General features: G+C 36.9%; 1 protein-coding gene across 1 annotated transcript; it reads right to left on the bottom strand.

Moving 5' to 3' along the window:
* Nucleotides 1–1,636: 1,636 nt before the first annotated feature.
* tnfsf10 (TNF superfamily member 10) lies at nucleotides 1,637–18,627 on the bottom strand. The gene is made up of 6 exons (XM_042510793.2): nucleotides 18,418–18,627; nucleotides 17,059–17,184; nucleotides 10,935–10,980; nucleotides 10,622–10,738; nucleotides 9,764–10,008; nucleotides 1,637–7,192 (listed from the first exon to the last, which is right to left on the bottom strand). Exons 1-6 carry the CDS (start codon nucleotides 18,523–18,525, stop codon nucleotides 6,983–6,985), a joined length of 852 nt encoding a protein of 283 aa, XP_042366727.1. The 5' UTR covers nucleotides 18,526–18,627; the 3' UTR covers nucleotides 1,637–6,982.
* Nucleotides 18,628–20,153: the final 1,526 nt, after the last annotated feature.

Genomic DNA, 20,153 nt, shown 5'->3' with positions numbered 1-20,153 from the left:
ACTATGAATAAATTAATCAGAAATACAGGCCCCAAAATGATCTTGTGCAAAGTTGTGTAATTGCATAAGATAATTTTGTGTTATAAATGTTAAGCCTTAAAATAATCTTATAATCTTATAAAAATAATATTAAAGTTGATTTTTTATGGTCCTAACTGTCACAAACAAATTATTTTATTTCATTTTTCCACCTTTTATTTTCTTTTTGTCAAAAAGAGACAAGCTCTACTGGATAAAGGTCCATATTTGTGATGTTATAGATCTCTAAAGCTGCCATTGAACCTAATACTGTCTTTTTAATTTGTACTTATTTGTTGGTGAATGTAGATTTACTTCATTAAATCAAATAACTACCTCCCTACATAAAACCTACCTTTGCACAAGACGTACCTCTCACCCCCTACTTACCTGCAAAAAAGATAATTTATTCTTAAAAAAACATCACCTCAAAATATAATAAAAATAAAACAAAGTTTACAGTCATAAAAACATCATCAAATCATATTAAGTGATTTTAACAAAAGACATTGATACATTCTGCTTAAATTTCCAAAGTTTGACATTATTATTGTGTGCAAACACTTTTTTATTTTTATTATTATTTTTTTAGCTTTTATTTTTTGTGAAAAAGAAGGAGAAAATGTTTTGGATCAGATGAAGGACTCGATCTGTGGCCTGATGTGATCAGATTTTAAGTAAGCCAGGTTCTTAGTGACACGTATTTGAGCTCTTCATTTTGGACGCAGTGCTCAAAAATGTAAAACATGTTGCAGTTCTTCAGGACACCAAATGTTTTCCTGCTCTCTGGCCTTCATCAGTGTGTCTTCACTTGTTTCGGGGTCCATTGATCAGTCATGCTAAATTTAGGTCATGGGTTTTAAGGAAGTTCACAAAGTGCATATTAATGCAAGTAGTATTGATTAATATTGAATATTATACATTTGGATTTCATATGATTGTAGTGTTTTGTGTGTTTTGGTTTGATGGTGATCCAGATGTCACATGACTCAAAGTCTGCTGATTTGCATTTTTTTTCTCGAATTTTGGATTTGGATTAAAACTACAGTTTTCATTTGTAGTTTTAGGGTTTAAAGATCTCTGAGAAACCTTGTAAAGTCATGGAATTTGCAAACTTGTATAATAACACATGTTCAAGGAGCATCGCAGTTTTTACGATAAGTTGTATTTTGTTCTGTTTTTTGTGTCTTGCTGCGATAAATTGTGTCATTTTGGGTGATTTTTTTAAAGAAACCATGCCTACCAAACCCACAAAAGCATGTTTATTTTTAAAAAATGTTAAGAAAAAATCAGCCAAACAAAAAGAGCAGATGATGAGTGTCGATAGTTGTTTCAGAGAGTTTATGGTCCTGAAACTTTGCCTCAAAGTCACGGAAAAGTCATGGAAAGTTTTGTATTTTGTATGAACCCTTCAGTATGCTCTTTTTTTTGTCACGGGATTATAGATTTTCAAACATCATTTCACGCAGCACTTCTGTTTTATTTTGTCTTAATTGAGGGTGACGTCCTGGCATGACGGATCAACTGACGCTCAATAACAAAACTGGAGACAATCTCAGGCATCCAAATGAATGCAAGATGTTTGATGGTGCACAGAAGTATGAGAGCTTTCATAACGTCCTCTTACAGTGTCTTTATTTCACATATTTACAAACAAAGCCTCCTGCTTATTTACATTCACATTTAGTTTTGGTCTTTCTGGTGGAAAAAATCTAATTCTGTTTGATCGTCTGCAACCTGATTAGTGTGAAGTTGTGTCTCTTCAGGTGTTGGAGGTCGAGCTGACAAAGAGGAGCGACTGCAGGTGGATGTTTCCGGTTCGTGGAGGTTAAACGAACTGAAAGGTACTGACTGCACCGACATCAGCGTCTCAGGTTACTGATTCACTCATCAGATGTCAAAGGAGAAACACACACAGCTCTGTTAACATCCACCTCACAATCAGTCCACTCAAATCTGCAGATTTATATCTGTACAAAATAAAGCTCTGTACATATCAACTGTAAACCAACATTTTACATCAAATTTGGTCCTGGAGTTTAAATTTCCCACTGTAATCTTTGAATACCAACAAAAACATTTGAAGAAAGTCTATACATTTGTTTGGAAAACAAGAAATTAAAAAAGCTCTTGTGATATTTACAGAAGTGCTTCAGTTTTAATGCTGCATTCATGCCATACTGGAAAGAGAACTTACTGAAATTCAAGACTTCTTTTTTGCTTTTTCTCAGATAGACTTGGATGAATCAGTGAATTTAACCCTTTGAAACCTGAGCAAATTGGCTTGAGTATTTAAAAAATTTATAGACGGCAATGAGCAATGAAAGAAGAAATATCCCGAAAATGAGCAAGAAATTAGTAAAAAAGCACAAGATTATAACCTGAAAATTAGAATAAAAAAGAAAAACAGTTGAAAAAACAAAAAAGGAAATGACGTAGGTAAAATGCTTCTCTAGCTTTTTTCTTTTTTCTTCGCTTTTAAAAAATAAATCAAATTTCTTTACATTTGTGGAACATTTCCCACCAGATTGCTTCATTGTCTTTTTCCCCATGTTTTGTTAAAAAATATATTGTGTGACTTTGGTGTTTTAAAGCGTTAGTTCGGCGTCATCAAAGTCACAATAACACAAACTAACGGATCGAGGCAGCGGTTGAACAGCAGCTCCTGTTTTTAGTGATGTAAAATGACTGTTTTTGTTCATGTCTGGCACTGAAGAGAGCAAAGAGACGCTTCACTTCAGTTTCGGTTCAGTTCCCCGTCAGAAACTCATGTCTGTTTGAGCACTTAACCCCTTTGACTTCAGATGATCGAAAGTTATCTAAATTTTTTGGATTCTTGGTTCACTGTGGAGGTATGTGAGAAAAACTCTGTTTTCTTCCAGAGTTTAAATTAACTGATATACAAATGATCATTATGTCTAAGTATTCTAGAGATTTTTTTTCTGGAGCTTTGAGCCACATCTCATGGTCTTCATCAGCCGTTGGCGCTTTCCCTACTCGTCATGCGAGGATCCCGGAGGCGGCCCTCAGTATGAAAGCGCTCGGCCTCCATGAAACCGATGAGACAGGCAGTTTCAGATGTATATCAGAAATCTCTCAGCTGATGAAGGTCACAAGATTCAGCTTTGAGTCCAAGAAAACATTTCCTAAATCACAAAGGAACCCTCAATCGCTTAAATTCACTGATTCATCCTGCACTCTATCGGTCAAATATAACCGATCATTTTGGTCTATATGTCCTTGAGCGTCTGAGGATTTACTGCAGTGGTCATTACAAACAGTTCAAGACTTTACACGGAAAACAAAGGAGCTAAAGCGGAAAAACCCAACACATTTCTACCATTAGGATATTGTTGTGCACGATTGTTTTCCAAGTCTGTAGGTCACATCTGCAGCTAATCCCGCATGACATGAATGCCCAAGAATACCAGCCGTTTAGCGTTTAATGCGCCATTTGGAGAACGGTTATGATGGACGAGCCAGCAGCAGAATGAGAGGCCGTGGTGCTTCTGCCAACAGAAACACAACACAAAGCCAGATTTGTAAGGAGCAGTGTTTTAAAATTGATACTGTAAACCTCGTGCAGCAAAAGGTGGTGATTTTCCGCGTTTAACCTTTCAACATGGCTTTCAACTAACTGTCTGCAAGTAGTGGTAGCAGGAGCGCTCGATCGGTAAATTGACTCAGATGTTAATGCTTCCAGCCACATGTTCAACATCTCGCCGAGGGAACATTAACGAGAAGAAGAGTTCGAGGAGAGCTCCAGATTTTTGCAGAATTTGCAGGCTTATCAGGAAATAAAAAACATGAAATATAGCACAATATTTACATCTTTACACAAACACACATCCAAGGACTCAGATATTAACTGATGTTCAGCTGATTGGAGGTTTGCACAAACAGTTCTTTGAGGCAGATCACTGCGCTGCAGGCTGTAAAATCAATAAGATGGATTGAGTGTAACATATGCAAAGTACCCAAAGGTCTAAAGTACAACTTTTCTTTCCTTCAGGTGCTGCAGGTTGGCATGTGGACAGTCTGTGAGCTGTTATAGGTGAGTTTGTGAATTTGTGAGTTGAGTTACGAGCCGGTTTTACGTACTGCTTTGCATTCAGGACAACGTCTAAATTTTAAAAATGCATCTAGCTATGATAGATTATGACAAAAAAAGTAATACAGCTGCAACATGGGCTGTAAAAACATTGACAGCAGCGATGGAGACCTTTAAAAGTTTCTCACTCCTGCATGAAGGATAACCAAAAGGATTTATGACCATCAGACAGACACTCATTCATTTAAAACTAAATTTTGACCTGGCTACACTCTTTTTCGGCAATGGCGTTACCCCCCATTGGTCATTTTAAACCATTTTGGGTTTGGAAAATTATTAATTAAAAATGTGATGTGTTTGGACAAACTCATTGATTTATGGCCAGATTTTGCAGGTGAACTTCAGTGGTTTATGAGGCAGGTTTTGTGTAAATTGAACGATCTAAAGTTGACGTTTTCTTATAGCACCCCCATCAGGTCCTATTTCTGGAGCAACATTGGTCAAAACTTCGAATCACAGCTGAAAATTTCACGTATCTACGATGTACCATCTGAAGGAAAACTGCAAAAACACTTTTCAGAGGGAAATGATAAACCATCAGAAAAACAAAAATAGCCCTTCAGGCCTGTCACCCTCAAAATGTTCAGAGTGACCATAAAGTGACCATATTGACCTTAACATGTCATTTTGTCTGCTATAGCTTGAGGTTGTAGCACCAACTAATGCCTGTCATGGTGCTTTTTTGTAAACAGCTGCTTCAAGGATTTACTGTGGGAAAAGTCCAAAAAATCCCAGTTACAGGATAAAAAAACCCAGTTCTAACTCAGCCATCGGAGTAAAATGTTAAGAATATACCGAGGCAAATCACATCTAAATTTAATCTGAATTCAACAGCCCTTCAGGCTTGTAACCCTCAAAATGTTTGGAAAAGCGACCATGTTGACCTCAAACATGGCATGATGTTTGGCGCCATAGCTTGAGGTTATAGCACTGACAAACGCCTGTAAATGTGCTTTTTTGTGCACAACTGCTCCAAGGATTTACTGTGGGAAAAATCAAAAGAATCCCAGCAACAGGAAAAAAGCCAGTTAGAAACAAGGCGTCAGAGTAAAATGTTAAAAATATAATGAGCCAAATCACATCTGAATTCAGCTGTTGTGTGCAGAATGTCAGCGCAGAACAGCATCATGTAGGGTCCATGTTTTTTTAGTATGTTTTGTCTAAAATTTCATCTTTCATCTGTTATTAAACTTTAAAACTTTGGAATTCAGAAAATGTGCCGCTCTTCACTCTTAAATTTACCTTAAACTAGAGTTACCACCTCACAGCTGTAGCCTGAACACACCAGTCAAGTTTAAGTTCAAGTTTGCATCCATGTCTGTGAAAACATAGACGCTTAACACACACAGGATTTCTACAATCGACACAGTTTCAAAATTGGTGTCACCAATTCAGTATCTGACCAGATGTCTCCCCGTCTGTTCTGAGTTATTCTGTTGAGTACTAGCCAGGAAAGTGTTTTGGCTGAACATTATGATTTCACAGTGAAGCTGACCTTTGACTCTTTGGTTATAAAATGTCATCACTTCATAATTTTACCCTGTAAGATATTTGTGTGAAGTTCTGTCATAATTAGCGCATGAATTCCTGAGTTATAGCCAAAAACATGTTTTATGAGGTCACAGTAAACTTTGACCAAATTCGAATCACTTCATTCTTGAGTCCTTACAGACGTTTGCGCTGAATTTGAAGCAACTCCACGAAGGTGTTCAGGAGTTATCATGTTCACGGGAATGAGATGGATGCAAGGTTATATTGACCTTGACCTATGACCTTTGATCACTGAAATCTAATCAGCTCATTATTGAGAATAAATTGACTTTTGTGCCAAATTTGAAGGAATTAGGTCAAGGCCTTTTTGAGATATCATATTCATGAAAATGACACGGATGCAAGTTCATGGTGAATTTGACCTTCGACCTATAAAATACAGTCAATTTGTTATTGAGCCCAAGTGGATGTTTGTGCTACATTTGAGTTAACGCCCTCCAGAAGTTCTTGAGATACTGTCTTTTACAAGAATAAGCTATAAGCACCAAAATCTAATCCGTTTACCGTTAAGTTCAAATGGATGTCTGTGCCAAATTTTAAGAAATTCCCTCGAGTTGTTTGTGAGATTTTGCGTTCACGAGAATGAGACAGATGCAAGGTCACACTAAACTTTAACTGTGACATCCAAAATCGAATTAGTTCATCTGATTATCTGAATTCAAGTGAACGTTTTCGCTAAATTTAAAGAAATTTCCTCAAGCTGTTTATGAGGTACCAAAATCTAATTATTTCATTTTTTAAGTCTAAATGGATGTTTGTGCCAAATTTGAAGAACTCCCTCAAGGTGTTTGTGAGATATTGCATTTACAAGTTCACACTGATCTCGATCCTTGACTTTGACCAACAAAATCCAATTAGTTCAAGTGGACGTTTGTGCCAAATTTGAATAAAATTCCTTCAAGGCGTTTTTGAGATATTGTTTTTACAGGAACTGGACAGACGGACAACCAGACAACTTGAAAGCGTATTACCTCCGTCCACAGCTATGACTTTGTGGAGGCAAACACAGCTTTGCGGTGGTTCTGCCTTAAAGAAATGTTAGTAAACTCTAATCTCTGTTGAGTCTGAGCCTAACTTACTGTAATAGTCTGACCGGCTCTCACGCATGCACGCAGCCCAACTCCACATCAGTCTCTGCTCCAAACATCAAACCAGTGTTGTTAAATTTCATTCGCCTTGTGATCCTAAAAGACAAAGATGCACTTCCCCCATGACCCGCTGTCGCAGTTTTTTGGGTCAAGAGGCTGCAGGTGCATAACAAAAAAATTAAAAACGTGATACGCGATCCCAACATCGGAGTGTCTAGCTGATGAGAAACGCCCCAAAGAAACTGCTCTTCTCGTCCATGTCCACAGCGGAGGCGTTGGTCACCGTGACGAACAGGCGGTCGCCGGTGCTGAGCGGGAACAGCCCCCCCTGGTGGGCGGAGTGAAGAGAGAACTGGGAGCCCCGGGACCAGCAGGAGGTTCGGCTCGTCTTCATCAGCAGGATGGGGACCGGGTAGGAGCTCACCTGGAGGGAGACGGAGAGGTGAGTGAAGGAGCAGGGAGGGCCGATACGTGGTGCACAGAGTGATTTCTTTCAAAAATATGGAGAAAAAAAGCAGTGAGCAACTTGGTAAGAAGTTTCCCACAAATTGCAAGAAATTATTAGATTTATAAAATTATTTTTAAAAAGCTAAGGAAAAAAGAAAACGGTAGGTAAAAACTATACCTATAGTAATCATAATTAAATTAAAAATTATGTTATAGAATTATTTTATTTATATAATCACTTTTTCAAGGTCTTTTACTTTTTTGTTTTTTTTTCTTTTTTTACAGTTTTTTTTTAAGTCATTTTCAAGTACTTTTTACTAATTTCTCACAAAGTTTTTGGGTCATTTCTTCTTTGATTGCTTCCCATGTTTTTGCTCAGCCTTCAGGGTTAACAAAACACTCCACAAACAGTATCAGACGGTCAAATAACTGATTTACTAGTGATGTTGTTGCATCACTAGTTGGCGTCATTTATGGTCAAAACGAAGATAAAATCTAACTGTAATCGATTTTCATCAATGCACACATTCTCGCAAAATGCCTTAATTAATCTTCATTATGACACAAAAACAGCTGGACTCATAAAACCTGTTAATAAGCAGTAGGCTTGGCGCACGCTGTGTGTTTGGAGCCTGGTTTTGACCCAGTATTCAAGCATCATGACTCACTTTTGCATCAGACAAAATATCAGCTTCATCTGGCGTCATGTGCAGAGCAGTTTACGGGGCAGACTGCGGCCGCGTCAACTGCTCCAGATGACGCCCAGATGAATTTCTGACAAATTTAGGTCACCGGTCAGAAGGCAGTTGTGCAGTTGAAGCCACAAAATGATGAATAGAAAAAGTATAAAAAGTAGGTAAGTACAGAATAAAAGTAATGAAATTACAGTTAAGGGAGGCACATATGAGAACAAACAAGCTCCAGCTTCAAGTATAAATGGAAAGTGAGCGATTATTTCTGTTACGCAGTGACTTATTATTGTGAAAATGGGATGAATAGTGCAAATTTAACAGTTCAGACATAAGAAATAGTGCAGTAATAATCAATAATCAATCATACCCAGCTAATGTGCTGCTAACTGGACTGAACAGGGTTTTTTTTTGCAGAAATTGACTTTTAAGCTCTTTTTTGGACATCTGTCTCTACATAATTGTCAACTGAACCTCAACTAGCACGCACAAAAAAACAAAATTAAAGTGACAAAACAGTGAAGACTCCAAACTTCACTTTTTTGTCTCAGTATACAGAAACCAAACAGAAAACAATTCACAACAAAATAATACATTTTTATGTGAAAAAATGACTAAATTTATCTTTAAATCATTTTTTTTAATCCTACAGAATTGCTTTAATGCACGCGCGAACACACACACACACACACACACACACACACACACTCGCTGTCTGGATTTACATTCGTCACACGATCTGATTAGTCAGACCCTCCTGAGTTTCTCATCTGCCGTGAATCATCCGTCTGCTGCGTTCAGTGCAACAAAAACTTAAAGATTAAATTTAATTTGAACACGGTCGAGCTGCATACTGTGTAAACACAACGTCCCACGTTTCAATGTGACCTCTGACGACCTTCACTGTCTGCACACGTTTCCTGTCTGATTCTCTACTGTCTGGTATCAAATAAAAACAAATCCAAAAAATGAAAAAAATAAAAATCTAATAATATATATATATATATATATAAATATATATATATATATATATAAATGGACTTGGCAGAATTTTATTGAAATTTATAGGAAAAAGTTTAAATCCTCTGAAATCCTCCAAACCGTAAAACAATACCACATTAAAACGACAATAATTACACAAATCATCTTTAAAATTATGTGAAATATCCTTTGTTGACCTGAATTTATCCAATTTGTTTTCAAAAGAGTTCATTGAAAAGTGACGGGAGTGGATATAAAATAAACACGAGATTTTAAAACTGGGCAGTAAAATTAAAGGTAAATTAGGTAGAAAATCAAAGTTTATTTGATCCAAATAAATCAATTTAAACACTATTTTAAAAAGTGAATTAAATACTTAGTTTTTAAATTTGGCTGTAAATTAAGAGTGATTTCCTTAGTTTGAAAGTTTTAATCATAGGATTTTAAATTTTTATCCCTGGTATTTATTTTTACTTTTTTTTTCATTTTCTTTGATTTTTTGATTTTTAATATATTATTATTTTTTAAAACAATAAAAATTAATTGTACCATTTTATTGTTGTAATTTTTAGTATATATCTTTTATTTCTGTTTTTTAATCTTCTTTTTGACTTTTTCAGTTTATCCTTTAAAGCACTTTGGGCTGCATATTAGGTACTTTATAAATAAATCTTCGTGAGGGACGGTGCAGTTTAAATAATCGTTATAATGACTTGTGACAGAAGAGGTGAGTCAGAATCTCCATAAAATGGCAGCTGATGAGTCAGATTCGTGTCGAGCCAAATAATTAAAAACTAAAGGGGTGGAGGAGCAGAAACAGAAAAGACTGAAGAGACATTGTGCAGCAGGAGGAATGAATATCAGAGTGGATATATCACCTTTTTATAGACGTACTGCAGCAGGGGTCTCCCTCTGTCCTCCGCCTCCTCGCCGTCCTCGCCCTCCTCCTCCAGGGAGTGGGTGTGTCTGAAGTACGTCTGGGCGTAGACGTAGTAGAGGCCGGGCTGCGGCACCACCAGCTCCCCGTCCACCAGCTGGACGTCCTGGAGGAACGCCAGCCCCTTCTGGCCCTCCCACCACGAGATCTTCTGGCCCTGAACTCGGCGCCCGGCGGAGACCGGAGCTGTAGAAAACAAACAAACACAATCAGAATAAAACCACAAAACTAGAAAGTGAAGATTTGATGTAAAAGCTGATTTCCACCAAGAAAGTAAAGATTTTATTTTTGTATATTTATCTTTTATTTAACCCCTTGAAACCTTGATTGACATCACTTCTCCTCCTTTCACAAGTTGTTAAAACTGAACTCTGTGAAAATTGGAGCGATTTTTTTGAAATTTTAGTCACGTGGGGAAAAGGCAACTTGGCAAGAAAAGTCCTGTAAATTGCAAGAAATTAATAGAGTAGGAAAATTATTTTTAAAGAAGCTAATGAACATTTTCACAGAAGTTAATCTTATTATCATAATTAGATATTTATATTATTCTACAGAATTATTACAATTTTAAGCTTTTTTTGGACCATATTTCTATTTTTTTTTTTTTATTATCTGTTGTTTTACTAATTTCTTACAAATTTGCGAGATTTGTAGTAAAATATTTGAGAAAAAATTTCAGTCCCATTTATTTAGATTTCAGTCTGTAGTTAAAAATAGCTAAAAATAAATAAATAAATTTTAAATTAAACCACAGACAAGACTTTGATAAATTGAGACAGTTGATTTCTGCCGGACTCACCTCCTCCGTCTCGCTCCAGTTTGGGCACAAAGCTTCCCGTGACATGGGCCGCGACTTTAGGGCGAGTTGAAGCTCTGTCCACCATCACCAGTGAGGGCAGCACCCGAGAAACCTCGTCTAACGTGGGAAAAAAGGAATGAAAAGGTTCAAAAATCTGTCAGCGAATAAATAACACGTGTAAACAAACCACAGCGTGCAAATGTTTGAGGGACGTTGGTCTGTTATCTGTTGAAGTAAACTGCGTCAGAATCCTAAACGGAAACAGGTCGTCTAAAGATGCATCAATGCTCAACATACGGTTCAGTTTTCTCACCTCTGACGGCCGACGAAATCTGCTTCTGGTAACGCTGAGACAGAGACTGCAGGAAGAACGGCAGAAAACTTTATTAAACCCCAAAAAACATCAACCCAAAACTTCATTTATAAATTAAATCAACGTAATTACACTCTGTGTTCTGCAGGGGTCCTACGCATTCTGCATTTCAAAACTCCAAACTTTTCAAGACTCAAAATCCCAAACTTGTCTTTTTTTTTGTGTTTTTTCTTTTCAGACCACATTTGACATCTGAGCACACATAGCTGGATGTTTATAGTGCGAATAAGTTGTTTTTAAATCCAACTGTTAACCCTTTGAAACTTGAGCACATTGATGGTTTATTTCAAAAACACGAGAAAGAGGCAATGAGCAACTTAAGAAGAAGTGGCCCAAAATTTAGCAAGAAATTACCCCACAAAAAACTCAAAATTATTTAAAAAAGAAAAAAACACCCCCAAGAACCATCAAAATTATAAAAAATAAATAAAAACCACCCCACAACATTTTAAATGATTTAAAAAAACATCCCCCCAAAACCTCAAACTTATTTTAAAACAATGAGAAAAAAACCCAAAAACTAAAATGTTTATCAAAACAGTTTATGCAATGATTTTTCTGTCCATCGACTCATTAATTTATTAATTAATCAACTGATCATCGCAGCTGTACTTTTAAAAACTGTTGGGTAAATGAATTTATTACTAAATATCATACTTTATAACCTCTTGGTAAGCTTTTATGCAAAAATCTTAATTTGATGAGTAACTAAAGCATTTAGATACAAGTAGTGCAGGAATAAGTATAATATTTTCTTCTGAAATTTAATGGAGTAAAAGTATAAAGTGGCATAATAAGAAAATACACAAGTAAAATAAAAAGTACCTCAAATTTGTACTGTGCAGTACTTCAGTAAATGTACTTAGTTACATTTCACCACTATGGGAGCGTACATATTTGAAAGCAACCCTCACTGCATTATATTTTATTATACTTTTATACTTTGAATTTTTGTGTTTACCGTAACATAAAAAAGACATTTCCACCATAAACTGCTGCATAAAAATTTACAAGAATGCAGGAAATTAAGTGTTTGATGCTTAAAAAAGTTAACCCAGACCTGGAAATTCCTAAAAATGTAATTCCATGCTTTTTGTGCAGGGACTCTGTGTCCAGCAGCTCTTTGTTTGACTTTAACCCCGAACTCGTGCTGACATGCGGATCAGGAATAAAAAAGGAGCCTTCGTGTTCACGTCTGAAACTGATCCCTCTCTGGTAATCGACCTCTCTCCCAGCTCCTCGTGTTTTACGTTCCTTCACACGACCGCTTGGCTGAAACAAAAGATGCAACCACTGCCAAACTGATGAAAACGATTTTCTGGGCTTTAGTGGATTCTGGATGTGTTTATACCAGCGTGTTTGCAAAAAACATAAAAGAAAAAAACACGATGAAAAGAGGCACCTTCGGAAAGCTTTAGAGAAAAGACAAACAACGTTTAAATAGATTTTATGGTCATTTTAAAGTTGAACTGTAATAAACAGTCTTTGTTCAGAAGCAGAGAAGTCTCCCAGTATCACCGTGGCTCCTGCTGGTTGCCAGTAAGGGTTACGGAGGTTAATGGTTTCCCCTTTTAAAAATATTTTTACAGCTTCAGCAACAACTGAGACGAAGGTGAAAGAAAACAACTCATTTATGAGCTGAATTTACTCGCAGGCTGTCAGCGGGAGACAGAATTTATGGGTGAAAGACGTCTGTAATTACTCAGGATTTACTAAAATTTAACAGGATGAAATTTAAAGGAAGATCTGCAGGTTTTATCTGAGACAATTTATTTTTCTGCCCCCCAAATACAAGATGCTGCTGACGTATAAAAGGAAGCGCTTCAGCAAGCACAAGGTCAAACAGCGTTTGTACACTCATGAAAAACTTGGAAAAGAAATCTTTGAAATCTCCAGGCCTGGAAAAGTTTTGGAAAATGAAATATACTCTGAAAATTTTGGGAAAATCATGAATTTAATTTCACAAACCTGTGTAATAACACATGATGTGTTCAAGGACTGTCAGAAATGTGAAAATCTAACAATATTTTTTCATTTTTATAGTTTCTGACTAATAAATGGTGCAATTTTTGGTGATTTTTAAAACCTTCAGGTTTGGAGAACATGCTTTCTTTAAATGTCACCAAAAAATGTCAGTGAACAAAAAGAATCTCCAAAACTCTGCCTTATAAATTCATTTAAAAATTCTAAAGAATAAAAACAAAAATTACTATTTTTTCCCCTTAAAAATTGCCAAAAATTACAAAAAAAAATTGACAAAATTTTCTATTTTAAAAAATCATCTGAATTTTAGAGAACACAAGAACGCCAAACGGTTTCATTAAAAAGGGCCAAAAAAAAACCAAAAAAAAAACACGCCAGTAAAGTAAATGCGAAATACAGCCATTTTAAGTTGTATGTTATGTTATGTTATTTTATGTGTATGTAAATTTGTTTTTAAAAAGTCCCTCCCCATTCCTGGAAAAATTATTTGAACCACAGTCCTGTTGTCGTATTCAAATATTCAGTTCTAATCTCTTCATATTTTTTTTAGAATATTATGTTTAAAAAAAAAAAGCTATTATATAGAAATTAAAAAATGATGATAAGGAGTATAGATGGTTGTTTCAGAGACTGTTTTATCTTTAAAATTTGCCTAAACGCCTTGGAAATGTTTTGATAAAAATATACATGAATCCTTGACAAAATCTCTCTGCATGCTTATCCAATTTCTGACAGCTGCCAGCAACTTAAAATCAGGGTGTTTTTCACTAAAATTCCTACTTCATTTGTCTAACAATAAGTTGGCTCAATGAAACACGTTTAGGTAAAGTCGTGGGAAATGTGTCCGTGCAGATATCTGGAGATGAATAAAAGCAGAACACAAGATGAGAAAAAGTCATTTTTAACTCCGTGGTAGCCGTAAATGTGCTTTCACTCTGCGTCCCGAGTTAAAAGCAGAATCCTGATGTCCGAGCTCAGACTGTCCCGGATACGTGTTTATATTCGGAACTAAATTTAATCAAGCAGCTGAGTCAGAAAATACCCGGCGTGTGTTTTTCAAGAGAGCAGCAAAGTCAGTCGGAGGAGAGGGGAACGAAAACAAACAATACGCACAAATAGCAAGCAAAGGAAAAAGAATACGTTGTGTGTGTGTGTGTGTGTGTGTGTGTGTGTGTGTGTGTGTGTGTGTCTCTGTGTGTGTGTGTGTGTGTGTGTGTGTGTGTGTGAGAGAGAGAGAGAGAGAGAGAGCAGGGCAGGTGAACACATTCCTGCGCTGATTAAACCACACAGGATCACATCACATCTCCAGCTATGAAGGAGCTCATTGTGCGTCCGCAGACAGTGATTCGGATCATTTCAGCATTTTTTTCTTCTCCTGCTAATGTTCAGATATCAGCAACACAGGAAGCCCCGAATAATAACAATAATGATAATATAATAATAACTTCATTTATTAACTAATAATGCACTTACATGCAGGTGTAGATTTCCATTAATTGATGCAGAAAATGCACAAATTGGAGGATAAAAAATCATCAAAATGCATGAAATGAAGTGTTTGAAGGGTACAATTTAAAATCTGACAAAAATGTAGAAAACCAATGAAAGATGTTAGAAAATGTAACTATGAGTTTAAATTTATGCATACTTTAAATCAAATTAAGTTGACATAAAATGTAATTATATTTTCTTCATTTTGTAAAGTTGACCCACATTATTCGACCTGTTCCGCGCATGGTCCCCTCCACAAAGTAACGCACTGCGGTCAAAATAAACTGTAGCGTGCGTTCACGGGAATGACCGAACATGTCTGTCAGTGCAACAGTGAGGCGATGAGGAGAAACGCTGAGCTTCTGCACACCTTTTTCCTTGTTACATGTGCAGAAATTCACCTTTTCTGCAGACAGGAATGTGAACAACACTCCTCTGTCAGAATGAAAAATAATCTTTCCACTGCACAGTACCCATCCAGTTTTAAGCAGTTTCACATGGTGCAACTTCTTGATGTCAAAAAGAAATGATGTACTGCCACGTCTTGCTTATATGATGCAAGAGAATACATGTGTTTTATCAGGCACAAGAACTTAAAAGGATAGAAAGTAAGATTTAAGGGGAGTTACAACAATTTTACACATCAAAGTGTGTTTCCAGGTCTACTGCTGCATATGTGAAAAAAGTGATATAAAGTCTTTACTACTTCAAACACTCACATTTGAGAGAGTTGACCGAGAATTTGTGGCATTTTTGCTGTTAATAAAAACTGGAACAATTGATTGTTTACCTAAACATTAGCTGTGATCAACTAATTACTGTTATTGACTTTTTTGGACGTAATATTCCCATGTTTTTCTGTCTAAATGACTTAGGGGGACAACTTTCTTTTTTTTTTTTTTTTGAAGTGGTCCACTATTAGGCGAGAGCGCGTTGTGCTGCAGTGTAACCACTCCGGGCGTGTTTGCAGCGTCAGTGTAACTCTTTGAAAAATAAACAAATTGGCTTGATTTCTTTCCAAAATATAGGAAGACGGCAATGAGCAACAAAAGAAGAAAAGACATAAAATTAACAAGAAATTATTAAAAAGTTTTAAAAAATACATATATTACTTGAAAATTTGTAAAATAAATGAATAAAATGAAAAATATGTAAGTGACCCGCAATAAATAATAATAATAATTCTCTTCCATATTTTTAAATATGTAATCATGATAATTAGCTTTTACATATTATCTTTTTTCCTTTTTCCCCTAGACTTTTTTTTTTTTTTTTAAATATATAGATATTTTTTTAAATCAACTAATTTCTTGCAAATTGTGGACCATTTCTTACCAAGTTTTTCATTGCTGTTTTTATCCATGTTATGAAAGAAATCTCACCAGATTGCTCAAAGTTTTAAAGGTTTCAAAGGTTTTAATACTGTTCAAGGTGTCTGAACGCGGCACAAGAAAAGAGATCCAGGTTTCAAAGTGTTAAGTCCACTAAAAGCGTTTGTTTTTGCTACTGACAGGCTGAGATTAGTTTTCTAAAATCCTGACAACAATAACAAAATGATCCTACAGAAATAGACATTTTTTGTTCAAGAGTAAGATCCTTTTTGTTTAACCAGAAAAATCCCCGAAATCACTATCTTCAAACCCACCAGACTCCATTTAAATAAACAGTAACTTTAGCGTTTGTAAATCCAGCATATTGTTGCATCTAACTGGGTGAATTAAGAGTTTATTTCAACCAAATCAGAGTTGGTGGTTGTCGGAATAATGGAAAAACAAATAATGGTGGCTTTTGTGAGTTGTATTTTGTTTCTGCTGACTTTGAATGAAGTGTCTTTTACGCTGATAAAATGAGTGTTTATTTAAATGGAGTTTGGTGGGTTTGACGATGGTGATTTCTCGGCTGTTTCTGGTTACACAAAAAGATCTTTCTCTGTAGAAATCTTCCATAATGTTGCCAGACACTACGAATAACAATCCGAGGCAAAGTGGATGTACAGTGACGGTGCAAACGTGCCCGGAGTGGTTACATTGCAGCCGGTTTCGTGGCTCTCAGCTGCAGCTGTCTCCTCAATATTGGACCAGTTTTAAAAATCGCAGTCTCCTTTACTCACTTAGACACAGAAACATGGGAAAATCAGGTCCAGGTTGAAAAAGTCCCTTTACATGTGAGAAAACCTCAACTCAAATGTAATCATCAGTGGAAAACTCCCAGCTGTAAAAAGCACCATCAATAATAGACCGTGTAATAATAATAATGATAACATTAAAAGCTGATTTATTATTTTCTTTGTTGGCCTTTGCAGCTTAAGTGTGGGGGGGATTAGTAATGTCTCCAAACTCCAGTGGGTGGGGATTTTTTGATCCACAGCAGACCGAAGGAGAAAAAAAAATTGAGCTCTGAAAGCCAAAAATCTCAGCAGCTGGCCAAATAATCATCACTGATCAACAAATACTGATATGTGAAGGTCATTCTGTGCTGTTGGGCAGTGAAGTCATACTGGTTTCAGCTTTAAAGTGAGAGTTTTTATCAGATTTTGAGATTTTACTTGTGTGTTTTGGAGTGTTTGGGGGTTGTTGTCGCCTCACAGTACCTTCTCTATGAGCAGGTGAAGCTGCTGAGTGACCTGCCAGCACGGATCCCCCCGAACAGCCGTGATGCTCTGCAGGTCGGCGCCTGTCAGACAGGAAACGCTGCTCCTGGCGAACGTCTCCTTCATCTGCAGCAGAGTGGAAATGTCAAGAACGGCATCGAACGATTAGAACGAACATCTCTTTTAATTTCTCTTCAGACACACCTGAGGAAGGTATCCTCTTTGTTTGAAGTGACTTTTATTGACTTATTTAACTCTTAGAAACCCAAGCAAAAAACATGGGAATAAGACAATGAGGAACAAAGGAAGAAGTGACATAAAAATAGCAAGAAATTTGTAAAAAGCACAAGAAAATGACCTGAAAATTAGAATTTTTAAAAAAAAGGCAAACATTTGGAAAAAGTGATTAAATAATTATAATAATTCTGTAACATATTTTTAAATATGCAAGTATCTTTTTTTACTACCTTTTTTTCAAATTATTTTTGAAATTTACTAAATTTTCGCAATTTCTGGAACATTTGCCAAGTTGCTCATTGTTTTTTTTTTTTTTGCATATGAAAAGTGATGTTGCTCTACATTAAGACATACATCTGTATAATAATTAGGTGCTTTGTTTGGAGAAAAATTGGGCATAATCCAACTTTTACACCTTAATAATCATTGTGTAAAATTTTGCTTGAAACCCTGAGTCAACATAATTTCTTGCTTGTCATTTGATTAGGTTTCATTTCCTCCTGCGTCTCATCTGGTTTAATGATTAATTCCTGTAAACACAGACTGAGAGCTGAGCTGGACTGGATCCAGGTAACCAAAGGACTCCGGCTTCACCAAAACAAGCAGAGTGAGTCCTGCGCACACGCACGCACACACACACACACACACACACAACTCTTCCTGATAATCACAGCTAATCATAAAAATAGCTGCACAGGCCACCTCTGCAGCTGCCAGAGCTCTTTACTTCCTTGACCTCTTTTTCTGTGTTTGCAAATGCAGAGAATAGCAAAATGCATGAAGCTGCATCGTGCACATTTTCTCTATTTTTCTGCTAAAGCAAATATATGTGGCCTGTATTTCATAGTGCGCAAAAAGAAAAAGAAATCTGGCGTATTTGTGCTCTGGAGCGCAACGGCAGAACTAGAGCGCATTAAAACGAACTCCCCCCAAAACTGTCAGCAATAAATTGCGCATTCAAGTTTATAGAAGTTACAGTGTAGCGTTCAAGGTCAGCAGAAAGTTTTCTCAAAGCTGCGTTCAAAAGCGGAATAACTTCGCGGTGCGCGCTGCGCGACGATGCGTAAAAGCCTCCGCGCGTCTCCGGTTCTTTCACCCCAAAACCTCCACTTTTGTCCTTACCGAGTTGAGAGCCGTGGTAAAGTGCAGCACGGTGATGGTGACAACCACAGTCTGCAGCAGCACCGCCAGCAGCAGAAGCACCCCGAGCTTCGGACCGGAGCCCGTCATAACGACAGACCGCCGTCCGGTACCCGACCAGCGCCGTCCCGTCCCGTTCTCAGACTTCCAGAACAAGAACAATGGCAGAGAGCTGACTCCTTAACTTCTACCCTCCCTCCCAGTCCCCTGCATGCAGGAGGAGGAGGAGGAGGAGGAGGAGGCGGGGCCGGTCCGGAGAACAAGAGCTATTTTCCCTCTTTGAATTTCTCCTGGTGAGATTATTGTTTCATTTCTGTGCTGGAAAAACACAGATAGCCTTAAAGTTTATTGTGAACGCTCGTATCTTTGCAGCAGATCTTTGTGTTGGGCTTTACAGGGAGAAAAACACCTTTAACATCAGAATATGATGTCAGATAATGTTTAAAAACATGCACAGAGTGGCACAGCAGCTGAATTTTGGCACGTACATGGCTTTTATCACCATCATATAGAGTTTAAACTCACATAAATTAAAGTTTTAATCATTTATATTAATGATTTAAATACTCTGCATCGCTGAAGAGCACATTTGGGATTTAAGCTCTGTCACTAAGGGGTGTTTTCTGGGGATAAACCATAAATTAAGCTTTTTTGTTTTGGCTTATTTGCTACGGCATGCTGACTCATGTAGCCGAGATACCAAGTTATTAAGATAAAAATTTTAACAAACATTTCCAGAAGAGTTTCCATAAAGTATGAACTGAGGACCCCATAAAATGACTTAAAGTTGCACAAACCCCCCTTAAGTCTTCTCCTTAAATGGAAATGTTCACAAAAGTATTCAAAGTTTTCCCCTTATCTCAGTCTTAAGGAATCTCTAAACCAGTGATGCTCAACCTGCTCTGCGTGGGGGCCATTTTTGCAAAATGACAGGAGGCCAGGGGCCGGTCACAGCGGCCCCATACATGTTCCTAGGATTTAAGACGTTTCTAGGATTTTAGGACATTTCTAGGACTTAGGACTCTTTTAGGTATTAAGGACATTTTAAGGAATTGAGGACATTTGTCTGACTTTTGGGTGTTTCTAGCATTTGAGGCCCTTTCTAGAATTTTTGGACATTTGTAAGATTTAATGCCATTTTTAGAAATTAAGGACATTTCCAGGATTTAAGACATTTCTAGGATTTAACTACATTTCTAAGATTTTAGGGCGTTTCTAGAAATTTTAGGAAAACATTTTAAGAGCTTGAGGACATTTCTAGGATTTTGGGACTTTTTTTGGATAAACAAGCTCTAATTTGATGCGGCTTTATGCACTCTGGTACCTCATGTATACTACAGTCCCAGTTCTCTCCACATTTATCTTATCCCATACTCCACCTGTGAGAAAAGGGCTTTTAAGGACACAAATATGTGTTCGAGTGGACTCTTTGGTGTTTTGAGTTTGTTTTTTACAGCTTTTTATCCGTCTGCGTAATAAAGACATGATGTTGTCCTTCATTAAACATCGCCGCCTGCCACCCTGTTGACGAATTAAGTGTTTTGGAGAGAAATTTACATGATGAGTTGTCAATAAGAAACACAAAACTTTTGCCACCCAGTTTTTCACTCTGAGTCACAGCGTTGACCCTTAAACCATCAAAACAAGGCGGTAACTCGAGTCCCGCGTCAGTCAGTGACGAGAAAACAAGCTCGTTAAATTAACTCGCTGACCTGCAT

The sequence above is a fragment of the Plectropomus leopardus genome, chromosome 21 (genome assembly GCF_026936395.1).
Source record: "Plectropomus leopardus strain MGB_pleo_1.0 chromosome 21, ASM2693639v1, whole genome shotgun sequence".
In the NCBI taxonomy this organism is placed as follows: domain Eukaryota; kingdom Metazoa; phylum Chordata; class Actinopteri; order Perciformes; family Serranidae; genus Plectropomus; species Plectropomus leopardus.
The sequence above is the reverse complement of the archived record's forward strand: the minus strand, read 5'-3'. Positions and strand labels throughout refer to the sequence as shown.

Bases quoted from the DNA above. Each gene is read 5' to 3' on its own strand.
- tnfsf10 (XM_042510793.2), bottom strand. From the start codon at position 18,525: ATGACGGGCTCCGGTCCGAAGCTCGGGGTGCTTCTGCTGCTGGCGGTG. The intron at 17,185-18,417 runs GTAAGGACAAAA...ACTCTGCTGCAG, and splicing joins TTACCACGGCTCTCAACTCG to ATGAAGGAGACGTTCGCCAG. The intron at 7,193-9,763 runs GTGATATATCCA...GTCTCCCTCCAG, and splicing joins TGCAGTACGTCTATAAAAAG to GTGAGCTCCTACCCGGTCCC.